The 27,991-nt window shown below is 32.0% G+C and overlaps 4 protein-coding genes across 6 annotated transcripts in view; 2 read left to right on the top strand and 2 right to left on the bottom strand.

The window, feature by feature from the left end:
* On the top strand, positions 1-6,398 carry PIG-Q (phosphatidylinositol glycan anchor biosynthesis class Q). 2 transcript variants are annotated; one of them, XM_090104663.1, is made up of 8 exons: positions 272-334; positions 465-733; positions 813-938; positions 1,165-1,300; positions 1,375-1,519; positions 5,418-5,610; positions 5,884-5,998; positions 6,093-6,398. In XM_090104663.1, exons 2-8 carry the CDS (start codon positions 476-478, stop codon positions 6,272-6,274), a joined length of 1,155 nt encoding a protein of 384 aa, XP_089960789.1. In that variant the 5' UTR covers positions 272-334; positions 465-475; the 3' UTR covers positions 6,275-6,398. The 2 variants fall into 2 exon arrangements, with proteins under 2 accessions (XP_089960788.1, XP_089960789.1); XM_090104662.1 differs by having other exon boundaries at positions 1-733.
* A 65-nt stretch (positions 6,399-6,463) lies between these two features.
* On the bottom strand, positions 6,464-18,745 carry LOC149906532 (nuclear distribution protein nudE-like 1). Of its 2 annotated transcripts, none has more exons than XM_090104659.1 (7): positions 18,462-18,745; positions 18,215-18,368; positions 12,355-12,491; positions 12,140-12,276; positions 11,439-11,591; positions 11,005-11,087; positions 6,464-8,215 (listed from the first exon to the last, which is right to left on the bottom strand). In XM_090104659.1, exons 1-7 carry the CDS (start codon positions 18,530-18,532, stop codon positions 8,105-8,107), a joined length of 846 nt encoding a protein of 281 aa, XP_089960785.1. In that variant the 5' UTR covers positions 18,533-18,745; the 3' UTR covers positions 6,464-8,104. The 2 variants fall into 2 exon arrangements, with proteins under 2 accessions (XP_089960785.1, XP_089960784.1); XM_090104658.1 differs by lacking the exon at positions 6,464-8,215 and adding an exon at positions 8,436-9,146.
* LOC149906533 (uncharacterized) lies at positions 12,917-17,798 on the bottom strand. The gene is made up of 3 exons (XM_090104661.1): positions 17,210-17,798; positions 16,735-16,835; positions 12,917-14,916 (listed from the first exon to the last, which is right to left on the bottom strand). The coding sequence occupies exons 1-3, from the start codon at positions 17,547-17,549 to the stop codon at positions 14,437-14,439; spliced, it is 921 nt and encodes a 306-aa protein (XP_089960787.1). The 5' UTR covers positions 17,550-17,798; the 3' UTR covers positions 12,917-14,436.
* A 522-nt stretch (positions 18,746-19,267) lies between the features above and the next one.
* LOC149906531 (thioredoxin domain-containing protein 11) overlaps positions 19,268-27,991 on the top strand; it is a 34,115-nt gene continuing 25,391 nt past the window's right edge. The window contains exons 1-9 of the mRNA XM_090104657.1: positions 19,268-19,661; positions 19,953-20,160; positions 20,509-20,632; positions 23,809-23,915; positions 24,641-24,838; positions 25,596-25,802; positions 26,048-26,511; positions 26,705-27,002; positions 27,235-27,462. Of these exons, the coding sequence (XP_089960783.1) occupies positions 19,453-19,661; positions 19,953-20,160; positions 20,509-20,632; positions 23,809-23,915; positions 24,641-24,838; positions 25,596-25,802; positions 26,048-26,511; positions 26,705-27,002; positions 27,235-27,462 (2,043 nt within the window). The 5' untranslated portion in view covers positions 19,268-19,452. The remainder of the gene's footprint in view (positions 19,662-19,952; positions 20,161-20,508; positions 20,633-23,808; positions 23,916-24,640; positions 24,839-25,595; positions 25,803-26,047; positions 26,512-26,704; positions 27,003-27,234; positions 27,463-27,991) is intronic.

The following is a 27,991-nucleotide window of genomic DNA, read 5'->3' as shown; positions in this document are numbered from 1 at the left end:
TGTTTATTTTGAATTTTCGCCTGTGTATTTTAAATTTCACCTGTGATTTTAAATGTTTCACGAATTAGAATACTACTGAATGCATATGTAAAATTATTATTTAATGAAGAATGTAATCATCACATGCTACATGAAAATAGATATATACTAATTATCAAACATAATAATTTAGGAGTACAAAAATAAAATGCCGCTCACTAAAATATTTCTGCCTTTTTCCCCTATTAACGATGAAGTTTTCTTTAGAGGATACTTAATTACAAAACAAGGAAATACACTCATATACATTACTGAGTATTCTAATATACAGGCAGATATTGAAAACAAATTTAATGTGAGTGACGATACTGTTATTGGTTATTGTAGCAGCGAACCTTACATTCCAAAATATGTAAACATTGAACCTATAAACATGATTCTCATGCAGCGATGTGATAAACCTAAAATAAGTGAATTGATTATAGACGGTGAAAAGATGTTAAATCGTCAAGTAATAATGGTAGTCTATGATAAAGACAAATTAATAAATTCAGAAATACTCAATATTTCCTGCGACGAATTACTAATGTTGCGAGAACTATTAAAAAAAGATTGTAATGTGCCAACAACATCAGAGTACAATCCAGTTCTAAACGCTCCATCTATACTATCATCGTCTATGTTCATCCAACATTGCTATAACCAGTTAAATTTATTGTTCTGGTTAAAGCATAGCATCCAAAGAGGAGAGAAAGTAAGTTTACAAGAAATATAAAAGGATGTATCCTTTAGGTTTTAACTTATATGGAAAATTAATTGAATCTATTTTGCAGATATCTATAAAACAAGGAAATTGGATTCTAGCTCTTATTGTTGATATAATTTTAGGCTATTATGTCTTGGATATACTGTTATTTGATAGAAATGAAATTGGAGTTTTATTACTAGGGATACTGGAGGTTTGTAGCATACTACCTATTACTATTTGAAAAAATTGTTTCTATTATTTTGGTATGTCTTTGAATTAAGTAAAAGAAAATTAATAAATGGAAAAGCATGTTCGGATAAATAGTAATTTAGTTACTGTACTTTAAAATAACTACTCACATAAATTGATATTCAGAATTAAAATAAATTACTTATTTAAATTTTAAATTAAAAATAATTCATGTTTTGTTTCTTCAGAAATTGGTAAACTCAATGTACTCACTTCTTAAATGGCTTATGGGAGCACCTGCAGGGTTAAAATTAAACAATGCATTCAATAAAATGCTGGGCAAATACTTCTCTTATCATGTGGAATTATGGTGGCTTTTTCTAGGTAATATATTTATTTTTAATTTTTTTATACACATAAATTTGATCTATTCAATTAATATGACAATTTTTGTTTAGATGTTTCAGGGGAAAGATTAGACTTCATACTGCATATTTATCAATACTTGGGATATTTTGGACTTACCTTCCAAGCTGCTATCATTTCTGACATGTTGTGCATCACTACATTCCACTCATATTGCATTTATGTATATGCTGCTAGGTAATATTTTTTTTTTTTTTTATTTTATTAATTTACCATTTAGTAACACTATATAACCTTTACAAATTTTCGCCAAACTGTGAAACAGTTTGTTGGCGTTGCGCTCCTACTCATTATAGATTAACCTAGGTTATACATTGCCAAATTAGTTAGTTGATAAACAAACACTTAAATACCGCTATAAATGACATACATAGTATAAAACAAAGTTTACATAGTATAAAACAAAGTTTACATAGTATAAAACAAAGTCACATTTCTCTGTACCTATGTATGCTTAAATCTACAAAACTAAGTACATAACTGATTTTGATGCAGTTTTTTTTTTCTGTTAGAGTGATTCGACAAGATGAAGGCTTCAGTATAATATAAATAATCTATTTTACGTTAAGTTTCAGCCAACGCGGGCGAAGCCGCGGGCGGAAAGCTAATACTAGATATTTGACAAAATGTATTTTTTTAATTTACTCTTTACAGATCCTATTTTTAATTTATTATCGTCTAGTAAAATCGGGTACATGTTACAAATTTTTGGTATATAATATTTTCGAGATCGCTGGTCATAACAATTTTTTGTTATTGGTACATAAAATTTTTTTACTTTTGACGCTCTTGTATTAAATCTAAACTGTTTAACAATCTTAAATTCATTACTATAGTACGTGTCTATTGCATTTAAATATATAGCCTTATAATTTACAGGTAAGATGTTACAATGGGGAAATAATTTGTCATAATTATTTTTAAATTTCTTTCGAACTTTCTTATGAACTAAATACTTAAGTAATCTTACTTGTAGGTTCTTTATTTGATCTAAGTATGTTTTAAAAGTTAGGCCATAACAACTCAGTCCATAACTTATTATTGAGTCAGCAAGTGCATAGTAAACAGCGTACAGAGTATGTTTATTTAAAATCCGACTTAGGTAGTAAAACTGTCCCAAGACTGATCTCAAACGATTACACACATAATTTACATGTAATTTCCAATTAAAGTGTTTATCAATTGTCAACCCCAAATATTTAATATTGTCAACGACATCCAACTTACTACATACACAGTTAGTTTTATTATTATGAAAACATTCATATGTGTGGCCTATTAAATTAATTTGAAAAGCTGAATTTTTAGCATTTTTATTGTGTGGTGAATAAATATATAGACATTTTGTTTTTTGTATATTGAGAATTATACCATTGTCATGTGCCCACTTACACACGTTCTCGAAATCCCTCTGTACTCTGTCCACCATGACTGCTGTGTCGTTGCCGGCGAGCAGCAGGCACATGTCATCTGCATACATACAAACCCTACAGTTCTTGACCACATTCGACACGCTGTTCACGTGCATAATATAACCAACCGGGCCGAAAACGGAGCCGGTCGGGACTCCTAACTCCACAGGTATCTCAGCTCCAGTCGTTCCATTGATGACGGTACGTAAAGTTCTATTCGCCAAATATTCTCGGAACCATTGGTTAATTGGTCCCCTAACCCCACATTCGTCCATAGCCTGTAAAAGCTGCTCGTGGCCCAGCGTGTCGAATGCTTTTTTATAATCTATAAACAGTGCCAGGACCCGCTGCCCACCGCCAAGCCCTGTGTTTACATAATCTGAAAAGTCAGTTAAAGCCGACGCAGTACTACGACCCTTCCGGAAACCATGCTGTGTTTGAGACAATACATTATTACTTTCCAAAAAAGAACTTATTTGTTTAATAATTATTTTTTCTACAATTTTATTAATTACGCACAAGATGGCTATAGGTCTGTAATTAGAATAATCTAAATGACTACCATGTTTATATATTGGCCTAATTAGAGATTTCTTTAATTCTGTTGGGTATTTTCCATTTGATATACACATATTTATAAAATTTGCCAAAACGGGACTGACTTTTTCTTTAACATATTTTAAATCTTGAACCCTAATTTTGTCTATGCCTGGGGCTTTATCACAGCTTAATTTGTCAATAACCTTCTCAACCTTCTCTTTGCTCACTTTTAAAAATCTAAAAGAAACATTACTCGTTTTAACATATTCATTACGATCTAAAAATTTTTGATTACATTTATGTTTTATACTTACAATTTCTTGTGTAAATGTTTTTGAAAAATTATTACATATACTCTCAATGTTCTCATTCTCGCCCAAATATTTCATTATTGTCGCATCTACATTATTTTTGCTACGTCCCAGCCATTCATTAATTTTACACCATATTTTTCTAAAATCCCCTTCACATTTTTGTAGTTCCCCCTGCTTATATTTATTTTTGGCAGCATTTATAATTTTATTTGTTTTATTTCTATACCTAGTATATTCTAACCTCTTATTCATATTTTTAGGATATTTTTTCCAAGTTCTGAATAGTTCATCTCTTCGCTCAATCATTCCCTTAATTTTTTTAGTTACCCATGGTTGTGTTTCCCTATGAGAATTTTGTACAATTGCCACTTTAGAAGAATTATAAATGCTGCCAAACAACGAACTCAATGTTTCATACAACATCAATGGGCAATTTAATGTCAACAATTCCGACCAATCAACATTATCTAATTTACTTTTAACTAATTTATTACACAAAGTATACTTTAATGTCGGTACATACGGTTCACAAACGTTTGGCACGAGATCTAAGCGCGTTCCTATCAGGTGATGATCTGACAGCTTACAGGTGAGCATGTGTGCAGAGACGCTCGCCGCGTTGCGCGTACGCACCCACACATGGTCAATGCACGACGACTGCACGACGCCGTCAACGATCGCCTCGCGCGTAATCTCACTCGCCGGTATTGCACATCTTAAGCCGTATTCACACATCATATTCTTATATTGTGAAATTGTGTTATTCAGTCTGTTGTTTAACAAGTCCAAGTTTACGTCACCTATGAATAATATATCATCCGATGGTAATATCTGCTTAAGTAGAAGATCACACTCACTCAAAAATTGCAATCTATTGGAGTTCGGCGGTCGGTACGTTGCAATTATGTGAACTATGTTTTTGTCTGTTTTTAATTTACCAACTAGTATTTCCGAGGCTGAAGTTTCTTTTATGTCTGCGTAAAAATTCAATGAGTTCTTAGAGTATATCAATAAGCCCCCTCCCCTTTTATTTTCTCTTGTATTTGCATGTAAGTTGTATTGCGGTATTTTATAAAACGATAATTCTTCTTTTTTTACATTTACTTCCGATAGTATTATTATATCTATTTTTTCATCGCAAAGTTGTAGTAAGACCATAAATTCACTAAAGTGTTTTCTTAATGATCTTATATTTAGGTGTACTATATCTAATTGTTTTTGTTTGCCTTTAAAATATTTGCTCCAATCTTTCGTATCATTGTATCGAGTATATTGTATTCCATCATCCAAATTGTCAAGTGAAGTATCCATAAAAGATTATAAAATATATTTTAATACTGTATGTATGAGCCTTAACACAGTAACTTAATATATCCATCCTATCTACTTAATATTATAAATGCGAATGTTTGTATGTAACTCTAAACGGATTTTTATGATACTTGGTAGTATTTAGCAGATTTATCCTATGTACCAGAAGAACACAGGCTTTGGACGAATTATGTACTTGCTTTGCCCATGAGTTTTACCGCAAGCTTATCTGCGCAGCACAGTTAGTTTCATATCAAAAAACTATATTCTTATTAGGAACTAGTGGTCCGCCCCGGCTTCGCCCGTGGTACATATTTCGCAATAAAAGGTAGCCTATGTTCTTTCTCAGGGTCTAAAGATTGTCTGTGCCAAATTTCATCAAAATCGGTTATAAAGAGGTTTATGCGTGAAAACCATACATACATACATAATTACAAACTTTTCCTCTTTATAATATTAGTATAGATATATTTAAACAAAACAAGACAATCTTTTCAGATTATTCAACATACAGATATCTGGTTTGATTGCTTTGTTGAGATTATTTGTGGGAAGGAAATACAATCCACTGAGAGGAACTATTGATTCCTGTGAATACACAAATCAAGAGTTGTTTGTGGGGACAGTTGCATTTACTATATTACTGCTTCTGCTACCAACAACTCTAATGTATTACATTGTTTTTACTATGGTAAGTTATTTATCAATTGTTAAAAAGAAAGTAAACCCAAAAAGGCATACAAGAAAATTTTAAATTGTTTCCACTGCTCCTACTACTTATAACAAGTGAAACTTCTTTAGGCGCATTTAGAGTAAAATTTCAAGGTCGCGTCATGGAGTAAGTTGACGATTTCAGTATTCACAGATATCTATATCTTGCCAAAGAAGTTTCACTTCTGACACGTGTGCTCGTCCTTTTTTGTTATTTTTTTTACAAATATACATTTGAACATTCAATTTGCAGTTTCGCATCCTATCATTATTTGTGCAGTATGTGTTAGCAAAACTGATACATTTGATGCAAACTTTACCAATTTATGTAATCACGCTATGGATGACGCGATCCCCAAAATTGGCAGGTAAATATTGATTTTTATGATTAATTAATTTTGAGTTATGTAAGCCGTAATGCAATCTAGGCCTTAGCCTTGTTAAATATATTATTTCTTATAGGAAACATTTTCATTGAAGAAATAACTATTAATATAAGGTGTCACCTACTGCTCAAAATGAAGCTATCCAATAAACCTTTGAAGGAGCTAATGAAAACTTTAAAGCCGCCTATCTCAATGCCAAAGAATGTGGATTGGAAGCATATTGTTTCCAGTGTATTTACAGGAAAGCAGATAATATAAGAAAAACGTTTAATTCTCTATGGTTAAGAGTTTTATATGTGACTCATACGACTCATAGAACTTATACTGATGTTTAATCAAATATAATAAGTATTACATATATTACTTCAAGGCTTGTTAATTATTTATGAGATTTATAATTATTAGACAAAGTTGTTATGTACTGTAAATAAGTGTAAATAAAAAACATTTTCTTTTTACTTATTTTTTTATTTCGATGATATTATTTCCGCACAAAAATATAAATTGTGTTGTCACCACACGTAAACATAAATGCTAGTAATTCACTATATGCATTCGCAACAGATTCTTGAATATTTTAGTACAAAACAAACAGACTAACTATTAAACCATTCAAACAATTTTCGACATATTGACAAGGAATTCTACTGTTAAAATGATCACAATGTTGTTATTTAAATCTATATTGAAAAGTTATTTGTATAACTATGTCTACAGTACAAAAATTATTCCGGGTTCTGTAGGTAGGTATTGTAAATACGAAAAATATGTTATAATTTCAAATTTTTAAATTATCGTTCATACAAGATATAAAGATCTATTATTATCTGATCACTAATTAATTACATAGTATAATTTTTACATTTTAATAACTCCGAATGGTGTAAAAAGCTATATTTCTAATAATATGCATTAAACAAATTTAATTCTGTTCAGTTTTATATTATGATCAAAACAATTATTGGAAAAAAATATATTTATTTCTATTCTATATGAGACTTATTGCTTACAGATACATTTTAAATTCTATTGCATTTCACATGGGTAAAAATGTTTTTTTTTCACATTTTTCTATATTTTTTGCAACACTGCGTTAGAAATTAAGGCAAGATTTAAATTTAAAGGTACAAATAGTAACTTATTATAACTTTACTATATTATACATATTATTGCATGCAGGATTAAAGATACGTTAAATTTAAACATTTATTACTGAAAAGGAATGTAAATAATACATTGATAGAATGTTAATGAAGTAGTCAATGAATTTTGAAGCTGAAAACAAAACTTTCCCAGACGAGAAAACTCACACTCATGTTAGTCACACAAAAATGTTGAATATGTAATTCCAAAAACACGCTGTTAAATACATTATTTTATAATACACCCCATTCGGTATTACTGAGCAATTACTTTTATGCGGATTTATTTATTATTATGGTACATATTATTTCATTAACGTCGCTTTTAGCACGGTAATATACTTCATTAATCACATTTCTAATATAACAACCTAAATGTTGCAATTAAAAAGTGCATGAAAAATAAATCGCCATAAGTTTTACATACTGAAACTAATATTGATTATAAAATTTTTCAGTGCTAACAATTGCATAAAGTGCTATATTATTTACATAAACCTCCCAATAGAAAATATAGTATATCATATTTATACAAATAATATTATAATTGTAATTATTATGATTGATATCGAAAATTGTTTCTGATGGAATCGTTTAACGCGTTTTATTGTTGGGTAATTTATGCCTGACTTGCCTTGATAGAAACTCGTTTTAAATACGTTTTGTGAACAGATATAACACAATGCATGAAGCAAAGCTATACCCGTGTGGTGTTGCGATGTCAACGGTGGGTAGGCCGAAATCTGTTTTTACGTAAATTTAACTTATTTATTTTTATCATCACAGATATAAGTATATTAGGAAATGTGATTCCGATCACAGTATAATATTAGATAGAGTAAACAAAAGCTATTTTTGTAATATTCGATCTATATAGTATCATACTATAAAAAGCTGACGCTGTTTATTTGTCGCAAAGTTGACGTGTTACTGTATTCGGCAAGTCTTAGTTCTTGAGTACACACCTGTAGTCCTTATTCACATCCGAAGCAGAGTTTGGCGAATGTTCTTTAGGTCTAACCGAACCGCGACACGATGCTAACTTTGATTCCAAAGCCTACAATGAAGAAAATTACAAAATATGAATGATGTTAATATTAGTAGGTGATATGGAAGTCATGTGCAGTTATACAAAGCCTTCACCAGTGTGTGCCAACAAAACAATCATATACTACACGTAACACGTATCACCCGAGCTTATCGATACTAATAGTTTATGTATAATAATTATTAATACAATTTACAATATTTTAGTCTAAGACCTAAGTAGTTTGAATCTTACTTCAATTTATAAAAGTAAGTCTAATCAGTTACATTTCATTGATATTGGTAATTTAGACATTAGTACATTAAGTAATTCTAGCTAGTTTGTAAATAAATCTCTGTTCAATAAAAATACAATTCCATCCGTTGTACACAGTGTACGTATTTATAAATATTTAGTTAATCTATACAAGTTTTATTATAATGTATTATGCGGAAATAATTTCTTTAAAAATAGTATGGCAGCACTGCATACTTAATAAAAAAATAATACAACCGTGTATTACAACTGTATACACAATTTTCCTAAAGTCAAAAGACGGTACAAAATATCAAAATTGTTCTTGTCGCAAATTCTGTTTCCCTTTGCTCTGATCTTGTCCTTTCCTTAAATTGAGAAAATTCTCGAGGCCCTCCCTAGATCTGACTAGGAAAGATCTCCTCAGTTTGCCATTGTCATTCTGAAACCTTTGAAATGGTTGTTCCGATTGTCTCTGTTTTACATTAGCCGTGGGTGTATTTATTGTTTCTGGTCTTGAGTACTGACGCGTGAATTCTGTGGGTTTTCTGAATTCGATAGGATCGTCTGGTAAATCGGTTTCCTTGGTCTGTTTGGGTTCCGTTTGTTCTTTATTGTCACTATCGTGTGGTGAATCGCACTGCGCGACTTCGGTCACGCAAGAACATTTCACCTTACCACATTCGCGGCAAAGAAATCTCTCAAGCTGCAAGCAATAAATACCATGCACTACAATATACACAACCATGCAAATTAAAATGTAGCTCAAAACTAAAAGCCTCGAAAATATATAATTACTGTGATGGAGTAACAGTATTAGTAAAAGTAAATTATAATTATTGCTGATATAATATTTTTATACAGATAATACATAAATAAACAGACACACAATATTCATTGCTATGGTATTTGTTTTATTTGCCTAATATAAATATCCAAAAATAAATATATAAATAAAATATTAAATATAAGTACATATACATATTTAAAAAGTATTCCGAGATATTTAGGGAACATATTTTTTGGAAAATAACTATGTAAGCGAAACATTCCAGTACAATGCTCAATAATGTAAATTTCTTCCAAGTATACAACTAAATACAGTGGCCATGAAAATTAACTAACAGTAGGTACTTCTTATATTGATTTTCCAATGCAGTATAATTTTAATAGAGTAGTTACCATAGAAACAAGGTTACAACAACCAATATGTGGGTCAGACAATAAATACATTTAAATATTTATAAATATTAAATTACTTTACGAAATAGGGTTATTTATGATAGCTATTTGTTATCTAGGTCTTTAGCCTTATTGCTGATTTATAAATTCAATGATACATAAAATACATAAAACTACATCACAATAAACAAACACAACTAACTCACTGTAGATTAACTATACTTAGTCCTTTTCACCTATGATGATTCCTGTGACACTTCATCGTGTTCCGAATTACGTATTTTACGTTTATAACGCCAAAATAATTTTAGTGCATAATATTTTTATTTTATGGCGGCATTATTACAAAAAATATAAAAATGAAACATCTTAAGCTTATAAATCAAAAACAGTATTGTTTAGTTTAATATAATGAAAAATAAAATAAAATAATACAAAAATATAATACCTACGCAATTCGTGTACATGAAATGGATCGTTGAAAAATCATAGAGTTGGAAAATCATATAATCGACGCCCATCTTGTGATCGTTTGTCAATCGAGTCAATCGTCTGTACGAGTGCGTCAGCCTTGTATACGTTGCATTTTTATATTGATACATTACGTGGTATTTTGTTATTGTTACTGTTGACTTTTTGTTGCTGTTGTTTGCTAAGTTTCCTTAGTTAATTGTTGGCGAAATGCCGAAAAAACTAATTTTGGTACTTTATTCAAATCGATTTCATTTCCATATAAAATATTATCGATTATCGGAATCAATTGATATGATTTCAGTAAAGACATCTCTACACGTGTCAAAAATCGATGTGTCACAGAAATCATCTTAGGTGGAAAGGACTATAAAAATAAATAATATCTAAACTAAATTATACAACAACACAATATAACTAATATGTACATAAAATATAAATATAATAAATAACTAACAAACACAACAACAAAATAACAATAAAATCAACGCAATAATAATATCTTTAGCCATAAATACTTGAACATGTCATACTCATTTACAATGTTAAATGGTTAACAGGGTAAAAAATGTATTACATTATTATCAGTAAAAAATATTATCCTGCATTTTGTGATGGTAGGTACACTAATTAAAGACAACAGTTAAAATGCAACAAGACATATACAAAATTTAATTATTTCATGTCTGTACATCAAATTGCACACCATATTTTTTCTTTCATCAATTACACTTTAATCTTCCAAAAAATAGGCATCTATTAATGAGACTACTATCACAAGCCATTTACCTAGTCCCTACTACCTATAACACCATTTGCAAATTTACAACACTTGTATGGTACGCCCATATAACTAGTATTATTAAGGTGCAAAATAACAATATTACAGCGTTAAAATTAAAACTACTCACCCCCACTTTCCGCAGTAGATCTCCCACTATATTTATAGCAGACACTCGGGAAGATGGAGTCATCGCATTTCCGTTTATTTCTCCTATTACATAAATAAAAAGTTCTATAATAATTAGCTAAATAAACATACACTTGGGTGAGTGATAGCGATTATGTTGTCACAAATTTCACTTTATTTAATGCCCAATTTTTCGCTCTAATGACGCACAAGTAAAAGTGAAAGATACATTTAATTTTACATCGACAAATGTATGTTATTAATTAATGTGCATTAACTTGGAAATTGTTTGTCAATCTCAGAATCAAAAGGGATAGTGAACTGAATTTATAATAGGAATGCTATGTCAAATGATAGGACAATATCTAAGAAATAAACTGACTTAAATAGCTATGAAATTACGAAATAAAAATATTATTGGTTAATAATACTTACGTCGAAGTGGAGATGCTATTGATGTTTGTGTTTCAATTTCAACTTGAGTTCGAGAGGTATTTGAGTGACCGTTGCAGACATTTTCATTTGTACCTCCGTCTTCTTTCTTTATCGCTGGAATCTTTTCTATTACTTTCAATTCTTGCTTGAGATCTGTAAATAAACAAAGAAAAACTTCATATAATAATATTCTGTATTCAAAAATCAAAACCTTAATAAGAAATATAGCCTATGTCGTTTTTATAGCATTTACGATAGGGATGAGAAGATAATGCACTGATTTATTAAATGACATTTGATACTCAAAAAGTGTGATAATTTTAGTTATACCAAAATTTATTATTATATTCATAACTAGCGGTCCACCCCCGCCTTCGCCCGTGGTACATGTTTACGTTTTCTCTCCATAAGAACTATCCTCAAACTTCAAGAAATATTATAAATAAAGAATTTACGAAATCTTCAGTCGTTCTCAGCACATTTTATAAGATTTTATAAGATGTAGGTAAATGTAACTAATGGAAATAAAGTTCACACAAAATTATAACCTTGAAAAACCAAAGCAGGTAAAACTGTTTTGTTGATAACATACCAAATATCTTAAAACCCAATACAAGTACAAAACAATATTTGTTGCAACCTTTTTTTTGGTTACATCATAGATATATGTAATTTGTTAAGCAATATCATGATTTACATACCTCTTGCTTCATCATTAGCTCGTTGTAATTTAATCCTGAGATTTTCAACTTCATCCACCTCACTTTCTAGTACTGCATTTCTCTCATATGCTTGATTTAATAGTGCTTCAATACAAGCCACTGATTCTGCTATGACTCTGCATTTAGATAACAAGGATTAATAACTGCAATATTATTTTATACATACAACAATAAGATATTTATAAACATTATACCTTTGACCTCTTTCTAGATCGTCATTTTTCTGCTCTATTTCTCTAACATATGTTGATTGTTTCTCTTTTTCTTTTTTAAGTGTTTGTAATTCATTTTCTAAAGCATTTGTCTCATGCTGACTTCTTTCTAACTTATTCTGTAAGAAAAATATTAAATAGAACTAAATTTGATAATTTATGTTTATAGCTCAACTGAAGTCCCTGACATCAATCAAAATATAGATGTGACGAGTGTGTAAAAATAATATTCTTCAATTTAGTTGCACATTGGCCACAAAGTCCCTGCTGCAACTAATGAAGAAATCATTACATAGAAACTGCTATGTTCAAAAATCTAAAGTATGAAGAAAAATGTAATATCACTACACCTATTTATAATAATTGCAAAGGCAAACTCTTTAACCGACTTCAAAAAATAAGTAGGAGGTTCTCAATCTCTTCAGCCACTATTTTTTTTAAATACAAAAACTTACTGTACTACTTAGGTTACTCATTGCATTAAAATACAGAATAATAAAACTAGAACATAATATATATATATATATATATATATATATATATATATACATATATACATAAGTAATACCCTGCACTTACTGGATAGATAGACCTGCTATTGGTCTAAGAGCCCGTGGGAGATCGTCCTTCACCGATCTGATAACCAGATGAGACATATTTTTTATAAACAAATATGCCTATAATTGCTTGCCTATCGAAAAGTGGTCATGTCTATTTTTTTTACGGTACTTTAAGTACAATTTTTCGCAGGCAAGTATATATGACTGATTTTGAAATAAAATAATCTAAAATTTGAGATACCTTTCGATAAGTTATCTCATCACTCAATCGATGGAGTCACCTATTTTGACTTACCTGTTTACACCTGCTTGCCAGGTAGTTACTAGTTATACACTGAAATGAGTAGACAAGCATACCTAGGCATATTCTGTGTATCAAAAACTATCAGTCAAATAAATTTCATTGGGTTATCAAAAGTATGAAGGTGATGAAAAAAAATCGATAAAAGTTAATTTAATTAAAAATAGCCATGACCACTTTTCGATAGGCAAGCAATTATAGGCATATAAGCATATTTGTTAATAAAAAATATTTAATAAAAAATAGTTCTCATCTGGTTATCACAGATCGGTGAAGGACGATGTCCCACATGTCCCACAGGCTCTCCTACAATATGTAAGTTGGATGCAACTTTGCATATAAACTTTCTTTTTTATAATTGTCTGAATATTCGCTAATGGTAGCTCAAATTTATTTGCTACTTTTCAAATCTTTATTTATTTACCATTTAAACTTAAAGTATTAAAGTTGAACTTTTTGTAATAAGTATTTTTTATTGCTTAACACAAAATCGGGTAGATAAGGGAGGTATTATTGTTTTGCTTTTTCACTTCTATAAAAGGGCTGATAGACGTACGAACTTTAAAATCGCGGTTTTAAAGTTCGCGTACTTACTCGGCTCGACGTCGGTGACACACGCAAGAGCTTGGTCAGTTCTTGGAGCTTCTCGCGTGTCACCGATATCGAATGTCGCTATGTCATCAACGGAGGAAATTTTATGTTATTCAGGAATAATATTATATTATATTCATAAAACTAAAAGACGAAATCGGCAAAAGTGGGTGAAAAACTGGCTAACCAAAAGAGAGCGTCTATCCCACATAAATTTGCTAAACGAGTTACGTGAAGAGAAGGAAGACTTTCGTAATTACTTAAGGATGCCTGAGCCATTATATAATGAACTTTTGCGTTTAGTAACACCTATTATAGCTAGACAGGATACTTGTATGAGAGAAGCAATTTCACCACATGAACGTTTAAGTGTGACTTTGCGGTTTTTGGCTACTGGCGGAACATATACAGATTTAATGTATTTATCAGCAATATCAAGACAATCGTTGGGATATATTATTCCAGAGATCTGTGATGCAATATACTCTGTGCTGAAGGAATATTTAAAAGTATGTATAAATGAAATTAAGTAGTAAGTATGTAGAATTTTTTATTTATAGCTTATACAAATTGTTGTCACAACTTTATAATATGTTCAGTTTACGTAAAGTTTTAATATGGTACGAGTGATTCCGGGATAGAAATAACTTGTGAATCTTGGGTTGCTGGAGCAAAAGTGTCAGATTCGGGAATAGAAATAATTTGTGCATTACGTGTTGCTGGTACACAAGAATTCGAAATGGGATGCATGGGCATGCATTTTGTTTGCATTTGCACATTTTGGGATTCTTGAGTCGGACCAATATTAACAGTTGTATTTAAGTTTAATTTTTCAAAACGGCCCAAAAATATAACTTCATTAATCAGTTTCTCTGCTATCCCCTGCTGATAATGCGTCATATTACGGAGTTTCGCTGCTACATTTTTGCCAATGGCATCAAATTCATCATCATTTTTATCCAATTTTTTTCCTATAAGTGCAATTGTCTTAGCAATTTCATCATTAGCATGTCGTTTACGGCGTAATGTACTAGTAGAGGTGATATTTGAAGTAGTAGAAGTAGATGGTGGAGAAGACACATTGTTGTTTATCTGTAAGTAAATAAATAAATTAAAATTTAATTTCTTGTTACAGTTTCCGAGTTCGGAACAAGAATGGGTAGCAATTGCTGAAGATTTCGAGCACAGATGGCAATTTCCAAATTGCTTAGGTGCAATTGATGGGAAGCATGTTGCTATTGTGCCTCCTGCTGATGCCGGTTCACACTTCTTTAATTACAAGGGATATCATAGTATTGTTTTAATGGCAATCGTTAATGCCAACTATGAGTTTATTTGTTGATATTGGAACAAATGGACGTATTTCAGATGGTGGTGTTTTACAAAAAACGAAGTTTTTTTTTTTTTTTTATAGTATTGGAAGGCAAACGAGCAGACGCAATGGCCGATGTTGATGGCAAAGTGCGTCGCCCATAGACGTCCATAACATACGTTATGGGTGTTGCCTACCATAGAGGGGAATGGGATGGGATAAAAACGGTCTTAAGGAGAAAGGTGGAGCTAACCGTGAATTAGGTAGCGGTGTGCTTTTGGCCTTTAAGAAACACATATGCTTTTTTCTTAAAATAACTCAAATCGTAGCTCCTCGGAAAGACAGTCGATGGCAGATTATTCCAAATTTTACACGTCCGTGGAAGAAAGCTACGGTTGAAACGCACCGTTGTGCTGCGCCAACCATCCAGGTGGTGAGGATGGTATAGGCTTTTGTGGCGGGCTGTGCGATGATGGAATTGAGCGGCTGGAATAAGCTCAAACAGCTCTTCAGAACACTCCCCGTGATACAATCGGTAAAATATGGAAAGACACCCTAAGTCCCTTCTTAACGATAGAGGGTCAAGCCTTTCGGTCAATCTGTGGTCGTTGATGATTCGAGCCGCTCGACGTTGGATGCGGTCAAGTGGAAGAAGTTGGCAGTTCGGGGCTCCAGCCCATAGATGAGAGCAATACAATACTCCAAGTGGGGTCGCACCTGTGCTTTATATAGCAACAGAATGTGACTTGGCTCGAAGTACTGCCTCGATCTATTGAGCAAACCCAACTTTTTAGAAGCCAGTTTTGCTTTTTCTTCCAAATGACCGCGAAATTGGACGTCTCTCGAAACATCAACGCCAAGGATTCCGATGTAGGGTGAAATACTTAGGGTAGTGCCCTGAAAGCGGGGAGCATTGCCAAAAGAAGACTTTTTTGCCGAAAACGCGCAGACCTGTGTCTTCTTGGGGTTGAATTCCACGAGGTTTAGTCTACCCCATTCTGAGACTTGTTCCAAGGAGGTCTCAATAGAAGAGACAAGGCCCGTTCGACACTCATCTATAGTCTCCTTGGAGGATTTTGGATTTTGCATGGCCGGAATAACTGGCATCTCCAGTGCTGTCATCCGCATAGCAATGTATGTTGCTGGTTTGCAACATATCATTGATATGCAGGAGGAACAGCGTAGGAGATAGCACGCAGCCTTGGGGCACACCAGCATTTATCGGCAGAAGTGCGGAGCATGAACCGACATACAGCGACCTTGATGCTCCTGCCATTGAGAAAGCTAGCGACCCAATCGCACAATCCCCCAGGTAGTCCGTAAGATGGAAGTTTGGAGATAAGTGCCTTGTGCCAAACCCGATCGAAGGCCTTGGCGATGTCTACTCCTCGTCTAGACCTGGATAGTGAAAATCATGAAGATGGTACTATTAATTTTGGACTACGGCCATCAAATCAAGAATTGGAATCATTACAACAAACACATGATCGTAATCCAACTCAAACTGCAAAGATGATTAGGGAGAAATATGAAAACTATTTTAATACTAGTGGTGCAGTGCCATGGCAACAACGAATGATATAATATTTTTTTGGTACCTCAGCATTACTATCATCCTCTATAATTGTGCTTAGATTATTAGAAGATGAATATTCAATTTCTGTATCTTCTACATTTAAATTGTCCAACGATTCCATATCTGAAAATAAATTAAAACTCTAATTCCTAGTATTACTTTTTTGTAAAACTCATTTTAATGACTAAACGAAAAATAGATTTTTTCTTTATTAATAAAAATTAAAAATAAAAAAGCCTTTTATTTCCATACAACCTTTGACAATTTTACAATTTTGTGTTAGTGAAGTTTATCAGAAATGTGAAGTTTTACAACCATTTTCTTTATTATACAGAGTAAATAGGAACATGGTTGGCCTGTGTCCCGTTATTCACCAAAAGTGTACTGTGTATGTACAAAGCAAAATTCGTCAATACGCAAACTTTTAAAAGTAGCGACTACATTCTTGTTATCATGAAAATATTTACATCACATGTACATGTTTACATGATACTTACCATTATTATTATTATCACTCAAAAATTCTAGTAGAGAATAGTACCATAATTTTGGTACATATATCTGGTCTGCTCCTGAACCAGTTCTTTTACTATCATGCACCTTTTTCTTTTCTTTTCGGTACCCAGCTCTCAAAGAATTAATTTTCTTTTTTACAGAATCAATTGTTGCATTACGCTCCACCTTACGAACTATTTCCAATAATTCGGAGTATCCTCGCATCTTCTTAATTGTGTCTTTATATTCATGGCTTTTGATTTGCCACAGACTAGGATGATTCCGAAAACAATCTATGAATTCTGATATTATTTCGTGTGAATAAATTCGAAAATCAGACATTTTTACAGACACAATAGGAAAAGACAGAAACAGAACACAACCGCACACGACGCACTACAAAACAAAATGGTGGCTCGCGGCTCGCGGCGGTGACAGACGTGCGAGTGATGGCGGGCTTGGAGTAAAATTTCAAACATGTTGGATCGTCAACGAACTTACTCAACGGTTTTTAAGTACGCGTACTTGGGGTGACACACGATCGAAAAAGGTCGTCGAGCCACAAGTTCGCGTACTTACTCGTACGTCTATCACCCCTTTAGGGAATGTCAAATCAAAATAAGTAGATTCTATCACTTCTTATCATATTGTATGATATTACTAAAATTCAATCCGAAAGACTTGTATCATATTCAACAAAAACATCAATCATATTACAACAAAAACTTGTTAAAGTTAAATTATAATCACTGTAAATGGGTTAATTTTTCAAAACAATAATCTAAGCTCTGAATATGGTAAAGACAAAATATAATATCAAGAAGATTTTAACCTAACAGAAAACTAAACTAAACTATACAGTTTTCACACCAAGAAATTGTAAATTATTAGAGACAACTTTTGGTATGAAAAAACAATATTATACTAAGAGCACATTTACTCGGATATAGATGATAAAATTATATTGATGACGACAATAAACAAAATCTGTATAAACTTAAACTCACCCTAAGCATTTCTATTTCATTTTTAAGCCTTTGGTTTTGGTGTTCCAGATCTCTATTCTGTTTTTCTACTTGGACTAATGAAGCTTCTAACTCTTTTTCGAGCTGTGCAGAATTCTCCGTGTATTCGTCCAATTCTTGTTGAATGTCAATGACTCTGTTCACAAAGATAAATAATCAATAAAATAACAGGTTTTAAATAAACTTTCATTGTTTTTAAATCTTTAAGCATTTTTAAATATAAACTTACTTTTGTTCATAATATTTCGCTTGTTTCTTCCAATATTCTATAGAATCATCTAACTGTTGTTGAGATTCCATAATTGTTTAACAGAAATTAAACAAGACCTTGTTTTATTCTAATATACAGATCCAAGCTGAATAAGTAAATTTGCACATATATGATATAATTTAATGTACATAGGTCCAGAACACTTAATCCTTTTGTTTTAAATACTTAAATACCTTAATTAATGATTATAAACTTGAAACGCAAATTATGACACAACTTCCTCGTCAAAAACAAGACAATTCGTGTTCGATTCTGTGATTCGATTTCAAGACAAGTAAAAAATAGCAACACAGAGCCAATGTCACAGATATACAACTATTTTAATTAATACCATGTATAAACGCACTTAGGTATTAGCCTGTATTTAATCCTAATTTAATCTGCTGAATTTATTAAATCATGTTTTATTCTAATACATAGTTGTATTAAGTCACGACTACAACAAAAATACAAAATAATCAGGGTAGATCAATTATTATTACAACTAAAGTGCTGATACGACTGCATCGAAAAATCAAATTCTCAATGAATAGGCTACTAATTATTCTTCTCGTTTCCCGAAACCTTTTCCTATGCTTTTTTTATTTCACACATCATTTTAACTTTGGCATACAGTATGATGATTTGAATAGGCTACTTTATTTTACACCTCATCATCCTATCATACATTTTATACACTGTAATCTGTATGTCACAGTGCCACACGCCAATCGCTTTTTGCCAAAATATATGACGTTTGTCATATGTCAATGAAGACCAAGACATGCAAAATTGCAAACAAGTGTTGTATTTTTATCATATCTCGATGATGATAAAGGACTAGACCTTGAATATTATGTCTAAAGAAGAACGGAGCAGTATTATAATTTATAAAAAAATATTGGTTTTGCCATGTAATTCTCTGTATGGTCGCATTTAAATAATTATCTACCTATATGAATGACGTGTAATGTTTCCAACGGTAGATACAGGCGATATTGTTCGGGTCACGTCATTAAATAGAGAACCCAGTGTTACTAGCGATGATCCAGAATCCTCTGACAAATCCCAATTGGCGAAACAAAACAATAACAAAGAATTAACTCTTAATATGCTTGTAAAGGAGGCGGTGTTTTGTATTGCATTAGCTCTCACTACATATGGGGCACTGCACAATACGTAAGTTTCAAATTAATAAAATAAATAATGAATACTGTGCAATGTTGAACTTTTTATCAGTTTTTCGGATAAGAATTCCGAGCAGTAGTCATTAGTAATAATTTTAATTGCTTATTAATTATCATGAATAGAGTTTGATATTTTAGTTTTTTATAGCTTTCAGATTATATTCTTTAAAAATTTATATCACGAATAGTTTTAGAAAATATTATACAGTTCTGTTACTACTGATTAGAAGATTTACTAAAAGTTCCCTGCTTTTATTGGAATAAAAAATAAAACTTATTTCAGGCCTACAAAAATATCAAAAGTTCCTCAAGCCGTGAGATTTTTTAATACGAATTTAGTGACAGATTGGTATAAAGGTCAATTAAGCAGTGCATTAGCAGAGATCAACAAAGAGGATGTATCATTTGTTATGTTCTATGCACCTTGGGATGCAGAGTCGCAGTATGTGAGAGGAGAATTTGAAATGGTTGCTAGTGTTTTGAGTAGCAGGGTAAGTGAACATTTTATATCTTTCTTGTTTTTGCTATTGAAATGATGTTAAGAAGTATTAATCTTATAAATTTGCATCAATTATTTAATGAGTAATTCATTGTAAAACTATCAATACCTAACAAGTTTGTTGTTGTTGCAATGTTGCAAAATATTCTAGAAAATTTATGGCATTCCATAAAATTAAAGTAATCAAAATCAAGTCTTATCTATATTGTGTTAAATTTTTCAACACAGCTATTTATTACTTGTAATAATTATGTTTTAAACAAAGTTTGTTTAAATTGTTGAGAATTTATTAAAATAAATACTTGGCTTCATTATACTAAGAATATATTATTATTTTTAGGTACACTTTAGTGCAATAAACTGTTGGAATCCAGGCAGCGAATGTAGATTACAGCACAGTAAAATACCATCATGGCCCATACTGATGGTGTTTACTGTATCCTCAAGGGGAATATTATACAAAGGTAATAAAAATAAATTCATTTTATGTAACACAATTAATAATGACTAAGTAGATACATATGAGCTGTTGTTGTATGCTATAGAAATATTAACTTTTCTCTATAATAAATAAAGTTTGACACTCAAAACAGCTTGATTGATGACAAAACAGCAGCAATGTTTTTTCGAGGAAATGTTAAGTATGAGTTATTAAAGTGTTTAAAACATTAAGGCTGGTTGCAGAGCTAGACCGACCGTCAGTGCGTACGTCAGTCGCGCTTGTCATATGTATGGAAATTCATAAAACCTTTCATAGCTAGACCGACCATACGCACGCGTATTTTGCTACGCACTGCGTACCGTCGGTCGAGCGCGTCCGCATGCGTAGCGTCGGTCGACTGACGCGCTATGGAAACAATGTTTCCATTTGTTTGAAACAAATGAAAGCGTTGCTATACCGACCGGTGTGCACTGACCATTTTCATGCGTGTATCGTCGTCGTGAAAATGAATATCGACACTGAATGCTTAATCACCGAAGTTCGTCTTCGTGAACCACTGTGGGATTTAGGCCACAAATTGTATAAAGACCGCGATGCCAGGCTAAAGGCTTGGAAGGAAATATGTAAAGTACTATGTCCGAATTTCAATGAAATGTCTCCGACTGAGCAAAAAAATTTCGGTGAGTAAATAACAAAATACCTTTTTAATCATGTTTATTTATTTTGATACGAGTGCATACAATTATTAAATCAAAATATACAATTATTTTGCCAAGGCACAGCACCTACTGGAGATGTAAAGTAATTAGCAAACTTTTCTCTCAACATGTCCCCTGATCTAATAATATGATTGTGACTGTCATTGTTGTGAGTTATTGGTTCGAATCCTGTAATTGTTAATGTATCCTCTATTTTATAACCATCTCGTTCTCTTATGTAATTGTGTAAGACACAACAAGCTTTAATGATAATTATTGTGTTTTCTAAGGAAGTGTTCATTGGTCTATGAAATATTCTGAACTTGTTGCTCATTATGCCGAATGTAGACTCGATATATCTCCTTGCACGACTTAGTCTATAGTTTAATATTTTCTTTTTGTAAGTCATGTTACTACGTGCATAAGGTCGTAATACTTGTTTTGAAATACCGAATGCCGCATCACCAACAATAACGTATGGAAGTGTATTAGGCAATGGTTTAGGGAGAGGAAAACACATCTCTTCGTTTTGTAATTTTAAAAACAAATTGCTGTGTTTGAAAATCGATGAATCTGAGTCTGTTCCACATGAACCGATGTTAATGTATGTAAAACGATAGTCACAATCACATACAGCAAGTAAAACTACAGAAAAGAATTTCTTGTAATTGCAATAAATACTTCCACCATGTTCTGGGTTTATTATTCTTACATGTTTACCATCTATACATCCAACACAGTTTGGAAAGTTTGCTTTTTCGTTAAACTCATTTATGATATGAAGCCATCCCTCTGGCGATGTTGGCAAGGAAAGGCATTCTTCATGTAGAATTACCCAAATTCTTTTGCAAACCTCCTTAACGATAGAACTGATTGTTGATATCCCAAGACGATAACTGTAATGCAAGTCGGTGAACGTATGACCTGTTGCTATATACCTGCAAGGAAAAAGTAAGTCAGATAATTTTTTGTTACAGATAAAAATGTACAACAGAGATGGAGAACAGCTCGGGATGCGTACATAAGATCGAAAACCGCAATTATTAATACGAAGTCTGGATCTGGTGGTGGAGTTATAAAAAAAAAGTATATCTACTATGATCACATGCGATTCCTCGATAAGAAACACCCCGTCGAAGTTGAGGACTCTCTAACTGCAAATGGTTCCCCACAGCCACAGCCGTCAACTAGCCAAGAATACACTTCTGCATCCCAGTCGTCAACTAGCCAAGAAAACACTCCTGCATCCCAGTCAAGTCAAAACAACATTAAAAGAAAAACACAATCTAAAAGGTCTATAAATAAAGAAGATTCTGATTTCGACAAGCAGATGCTGAAAATGTTTCAAGATAATAGTAAAATCCTTCAAAATGACGATATGGCATTCTTTACTTCCCTTTTGCCAATTACAAATACATTTACCATCTCTCAAAAATTGACTTTTCGATCAGAAATTCTAAAAATAGCTAACATGATCCATAATAGCAACACAAGCTTTAGTCGTCCCCAGTCTTCCAGTACATTCACAGTAACATCGCCAGAGTATTCACAACATGCAACACAAGAATCAGAACAGTTACTCTCAAATTATTATGATGATATGCCACCTGTTGTGCATGCCAACATAGAGCAAACAGATGAAGCAACTGATTTTTCTAACCTCCTTGTATATGAACGTAACTGATAAGTTTAATACAATAAATAGTTTGTTTTTATGATTGTTGTTGGTTTTTTTTTCTTTATAACACGGTCATTAGAGTATGAGAAAAGTAGCCGCTATAACAACAAATACTAAAAACCAGAATAAAATAAATATTTAAGGAGACATGATTTTTTTGCCGTTTCTATAGATAATGGTACGGAACCCCCTCGTGCGCGAGTCCGACTCGCACTTGGCCGGTTTTTTCATACTCTAAGGCACACGATATTTATCAAGACACACGTTTTATTTAGTCTGTCTGAACCTACCTTAAAGTAACTGCAAGTCTTTCTACGGGTGATACAGGAGCTCGAAAAAGGTTTTGATGTCTTAAGTTGTCTTGTAATTTGGCTGATAATTCATCAAAACTTTTGATTGACATCCTGAAGTAATTAAAAAATTTTTCTTCATCTTCGCGCAATAACGAATATATAGTGGTGAATTCCCCCTGAAAAACTCTTTGGGCGACGATCGGGTGTACTTGATATCGTCTGTTTCGTCGACGACGTCTACGAAGATAATACGCAGCAATTAAACTATTTGTAAACGCGTCCATTTCGCTTTGTCGCTACGACTGTACAGCTTGTCAGTTTACTGGTACGCAGAGCTCTGAATGATACAAACTGATACGCATAATGGTCGGTCATGCGTATCGTCAGGACCGACGGTACGCACTGACGGTCGGTCTAGCTCTGCAACCAGCCTGATTTGCATGAATAGTACACTAACTACTTGTTACTTTTATTTTAAAAATTAATATTTCTAGTATTAAGTTTAACATTATATCTAATATTTTTCCAGGGCCAAGAAATGCAGAGAGCATGATTAACTTCTTAGAGCTTATAATGAAACCATTAGAAAGGGTTTCCACAACAGAGGATCTAGTCAACTTGCTCTCTATGTGTGATGTGAGCATAATTATTTTTATTAATAATCTACAGTAACACTACTTGAATACTTCTGCCTTTGAAATAGTCCATATGAATATGATAATATTATTATCTAATTTATAAAATTGTGTCACAGCTGTATAAACTGATTTTAATTTTTTGTGTAAATATATCAGTAGGTTTGAGCACCAGCCAACATCATCTTTTTTGCTGTTTGAAAGTGATAAGGATAGGGCAGAACAATTTTTGCCATATTATCAGCTAGTTAAAATTTAAATTAAATTATTTTGTATTTTTATATATTATGCTGATTGTTGATTTATTACATATGACATTGAATGAATGTTATGAAATACTTATGTATTGGTGTTTGCGAATAAGAAATTGCAAATCCTACCACAACATTATCAAAAATTATCTCTTTGATATCATGTTGTGTCTCTCATATGTGAGAGTGTGACTCTCATATCTAAAGAGCTGTCACATAACTCAAATTGTATTAAAGGATTTGAAAAAATAAAACACCTTCTTGAAAATCAAGTGCCTATGCTGTGTTTATTTAATGATATCAAAAATAATTTAAATTAATTAATATTATTTATTGTATAATTTAAAGGGAGTAACCATGAAATCAGACAACCTAAACACAGTTTTCAACTAGTTTGGTAGCCAGTGGAACATTTATGTGATTGTGCTTGATGATTTAATGACAATGAATATATTTTTATTTTTATTTTTTTTAGGCTGTAGCCATAGGCTACACACCACTAACAGATACCTCAAAATATTACAATGTATGGTATAACACAGCATTAAAGACGCGCGAATTTGACACTATAGGTGAAGTGTGTTTCGCTGTTGTCACTTCAGCTGATCTTGCCACAGATTTAGGTATTGAAAGTGTACCAAATGCTAGGTTTATGCTTTGGAAGGATACAAAGGTGGGTAAATATACTTACAGACATATATGTTATTATAGTCGAGCCAATTTAATAGGCAACATTTGACGTCTATCAATTTTATCTTCGAAGAGAGGTAACCTGCTTAAAAACATTGATTAAAGTGAATTAATCGATACTGACTTGAAACATTTGTCAATCGAACTTGAAACACATTTATTCATTTATGATGATTTTTATTCACAAGTAATCAATGCATTCGATTCTAGATGTCAGATTTCGATTTTTAGAGTAACGTCTCTGGTATTTAAAAAGAAAAAAAGTTTATTGACACAAAATTGTAGCGACGTCAGTTCTTTAATTCAGAAATTGTTTATTATGTTTAGAATGGTTTATCAGTAATATGAAATCTTAAAATTACTTGTATCGGTCATTATTATTATAAATATGTAATCGTATTTGAAAAAAGTTAAGCAAATGTGCAGTTCTAACAAAACGAAATATCATGTTATTCTATGTCGTCGTTACTAGGTTACATTGTTGAATTTTGTTGAACTGTCAAATGTTGCCTATTAAAATGGCTCTACTATAATTCCTAATTATTACTTTTGTTTATACTTATACTATTGTTTTAGTAGTGTTTTTTTTTGCACTGCAACATCCAACTCTTCAAAAAGTATCATTTTTATTAATTTTGTTTAAAATGACCCCTGCAATATTTTCTATAAAAATGATAACTTGTCGATAGGTAATGTATTTTGAATAAAAAATAATACTTACCACATTATAATTTCCTTAGGATTATGTACCAGAAATTGGCCAAAGGTCATGGAACGAAACAGCTCTAGTTCAATGGATTCTTGAGAACTTTGCCCAGCCGGTCGCTAGAATCATTCCTATGTGGAAAAAATCATACAATTTTGAAAGATATGCTGATGGTAACCCCATGCTTTTATTGTTTACACCAATGAATCCGTTGTATGAACAATTACCATCCTATGCATTAGTGAGTATATTATTATGTTATTATTTTACGATATAAAATTTAATTTTAGTCAGTCAGTTTTATTACCCAACATTACAATTACTTTACAATAAGATAATTGAAAAAAAAAATGCTTTTAATGGAAATACATATTATATTTTATCACAAGCTGATGCCCTTGTAGTTTGGAATTTAAAAAAAAATTCCAGTGATAAAATGATGTTTCTCATAATAAATTGATATTCATGAGTTTCATTACATTTTAGATGCGCGAAGTTGCAATGGAATATTATAACTGCCAAAACAACCAGACCAACCAATGGACCACAGAACTTATAAAGCTACAACAGATCCAAAGGTTGCTTTACCAACAGAAGAAATTCCTTAAATTTTGCAAAGAGTACAAATTCAAAAAGCCTCTCAAAAAAAATAATTTGAAGCATAAAAAGGATGTTGTTTCTAATAATAATAAATATCCATGGAGTAATTTTACACAGAAGAATCAAAAACAAAGTGCATTTAATTTTATGTTAAAAGAAGGATTGGCTGTGTCTAAAATTATAGAATCTGCGAAAGAAAATTTTAATGTATGGACAAACTCGGATTTATTACAAGAATGTAGTTTACGATCATTACCAGCAGAAAAGAGTTATTACGAAAATTATGAGAAATGCCTTTCATTTGAGGAGCAGATATTTCAAGATGTAGATACAGAACCTGAACAGGAGGAGTAAGTAAGGCTAACCTAAAAATATTTTAAAACTGTTTTCATAATTAATAAATAAATATTATAAAACTATTTAAATATACATTGTTTACATCTTTGTAAAACTTCGTTAAAAAACCATCGATTTTAAAATTACCTATACAATTTTATTTTATATTTTTTTTGTAAAAATTAAGAAAATCCTATCCCTTTTCAGAATTCAAATGTCAATCCTGCCTCAGGAAGACGATCCACTATCCTCAGAGAACTTAATACAAGAAAATGTGGAACACGAATGTGGTATTTTACGATTCGCAACTAAGTTGTATCCACCAGTTATTCCTTCGAGGGTTAATGGGAATGTATCTCATATACACGGATTGGGATGTACAACTAATTATACTATGAATATGATAGCTGTGGACAGTATACGCAACTATCATTTCGCTGAAGCCCTCGGAATTGATATTAAGAGTAAGAAGGATATGACTGCCGTTATTATTCTGGATAGTAAGGTAAGGATAAGTATAGTTGATATAAAACAGTGTATGTAATAAGTTTTCTTTTACTGCATGTAAATAAAATAAAAATTATTACATGTAAAAATTATGAAATATGGCAATGAATAATGATTGCCACTAAGTGTAAAATATGCTTTGCTGTTTTTAGTACTGGTGACTTTAACACTATTAAAAGTTTAAATATTCTTGATATTATTGATTAAAAATTCATAATGTATTGTTACAGCACGAGACTCAGTATGTCCTATCAGAAGACTACAGTGCAAAATCCGTACGCGATTTCATATACAATTTCACGCAAAAGAATTTGAAACGCACTCTACGCACGCACGTAGAGGACGCAAAGCACACGCACTATTTTGGTTCCTATGGCGACGAAATGAGCGGCAATGATGTAAATATTGTTGATTTGACGACGAGAACGTTTAGAAGAACAGTAAAGACAGCAGATGTGGTAAGAATCTTTTACGATTGTTCATTTCATCTTGTTGTTAAAAAACAATATTACGTTTAGGAGAACTGTAAGAACACCACAAGTGGTATGTAGGCTTTTGTGTTCAATTAATATGATGCATTGTTCCTAATCATCAGGTTAACAGCCCCCCTAGACAAGTGGCTTTCTATTAGCGTAAAGTTTAATAGAATAGATTATGAATGTATGAGATTGACGTAATCAATCGTCGTCGTCGTCGTAATAAATCACTTGTCTAGGGGGGCTGGTCATAAAAAAATGTCAAGCAGCGGCGACATTCATTCAAATTTAGACCTTATATCGTGGCGGTAATGTTCAAAGTCTTTTGTATACATTAGGAAACATACAATTTTTGCGTGATTATGAGCTTGTATTTAGTGTACCTTATATCAATATATTTTTAATTTTGAAGGCGCGTACCTTCAGAAGGATTGTTATTAGTGATGCAACGAATACTACTTTTATAAATACGAATATCAAACCTACTATTCGGCGAATACGAATACGAATA

This window comes from Colias eurytheme, chromosome 8 (assembly GCF_061535395.1).
Source record: "Colias eurytheme isolate Ceu_HAF_F1 chromosome 8, ilColEury1 Martin Lab GWU primary, whole genome shotgun sequence".
Classification (NCBI taxonomy): Eukaryota; Metazoa; Arthropoda; class Insecta; order Lepidoptera; family Pieridae; genus Colias; species Colias eurytheme.
This window is presented reverse-complemented; position numbering and strand designations above follow the sequence as displayed.

Bases quoted from the DNA above. Each gene is read 5' to 3' on its own strand.
- PIG-Q (XM_090104662.1), top strand. From the start codon at position 188: ATGCCGCTCACTAAAATATTTCTGCCTTTTTCCCCTATTAACGATGAA. The intron at 939-1,164 runs GTTTGTAGCATA...TTGTTTCTTCAG, and splicing joins TATTACTAGGGATACTGGAG to AAATTGGTAAACTCAATGTA. The intron at 1,301-1,374 runs GTAATATATTTA...ATTTTTGTTTAG, and splicing joins ATTATGGTGGCTTTTTCTAG to ATGTTTCAGGGGAAAGATTA.
- LOC149906532 (XM_090104658.1), bottom strand. From the start codon at position 18,532: ATGGAATCTCAACAACAGTTAGATGATTCTATAGAATATTGGAAGAAA. The intron at 12,492-18,214 runs GTGAGTTTAAGT...TTTTTCTTACAG, and splicing joins ATGAAATAGAAATGCTTAGG to AATAAGTTAGAAAGAAGTCA. The intron at 11,088-11,438 runs GTAAGTATTATT...TTTATGTAATAG, and splicing joins AATAGCATCTCCACTTCGAC to GAGAAATAAACGGAAATGCG.
- LOC149906533 (XM_090104661.1), bottom strand. From the start codon at position 17,549: ATGTCTGATTTTCGAATTTATTCACACGAAATAATATCAGAATTCATA. The intron at 16,836-17,209 runs GTAAGTATCATG...ATTTATTTTCAG, and splicing joins GAGTGATAATAATAATAATG to ATATGGAATCGTTGGACAAT. The intron at 14,917-16,734 runs GTACCAAAAAAA...ATTTACTTACAG, and splicing joins AGGATGATAGTAATGCTGAG to ATAAACAACAATGTGTCTTC.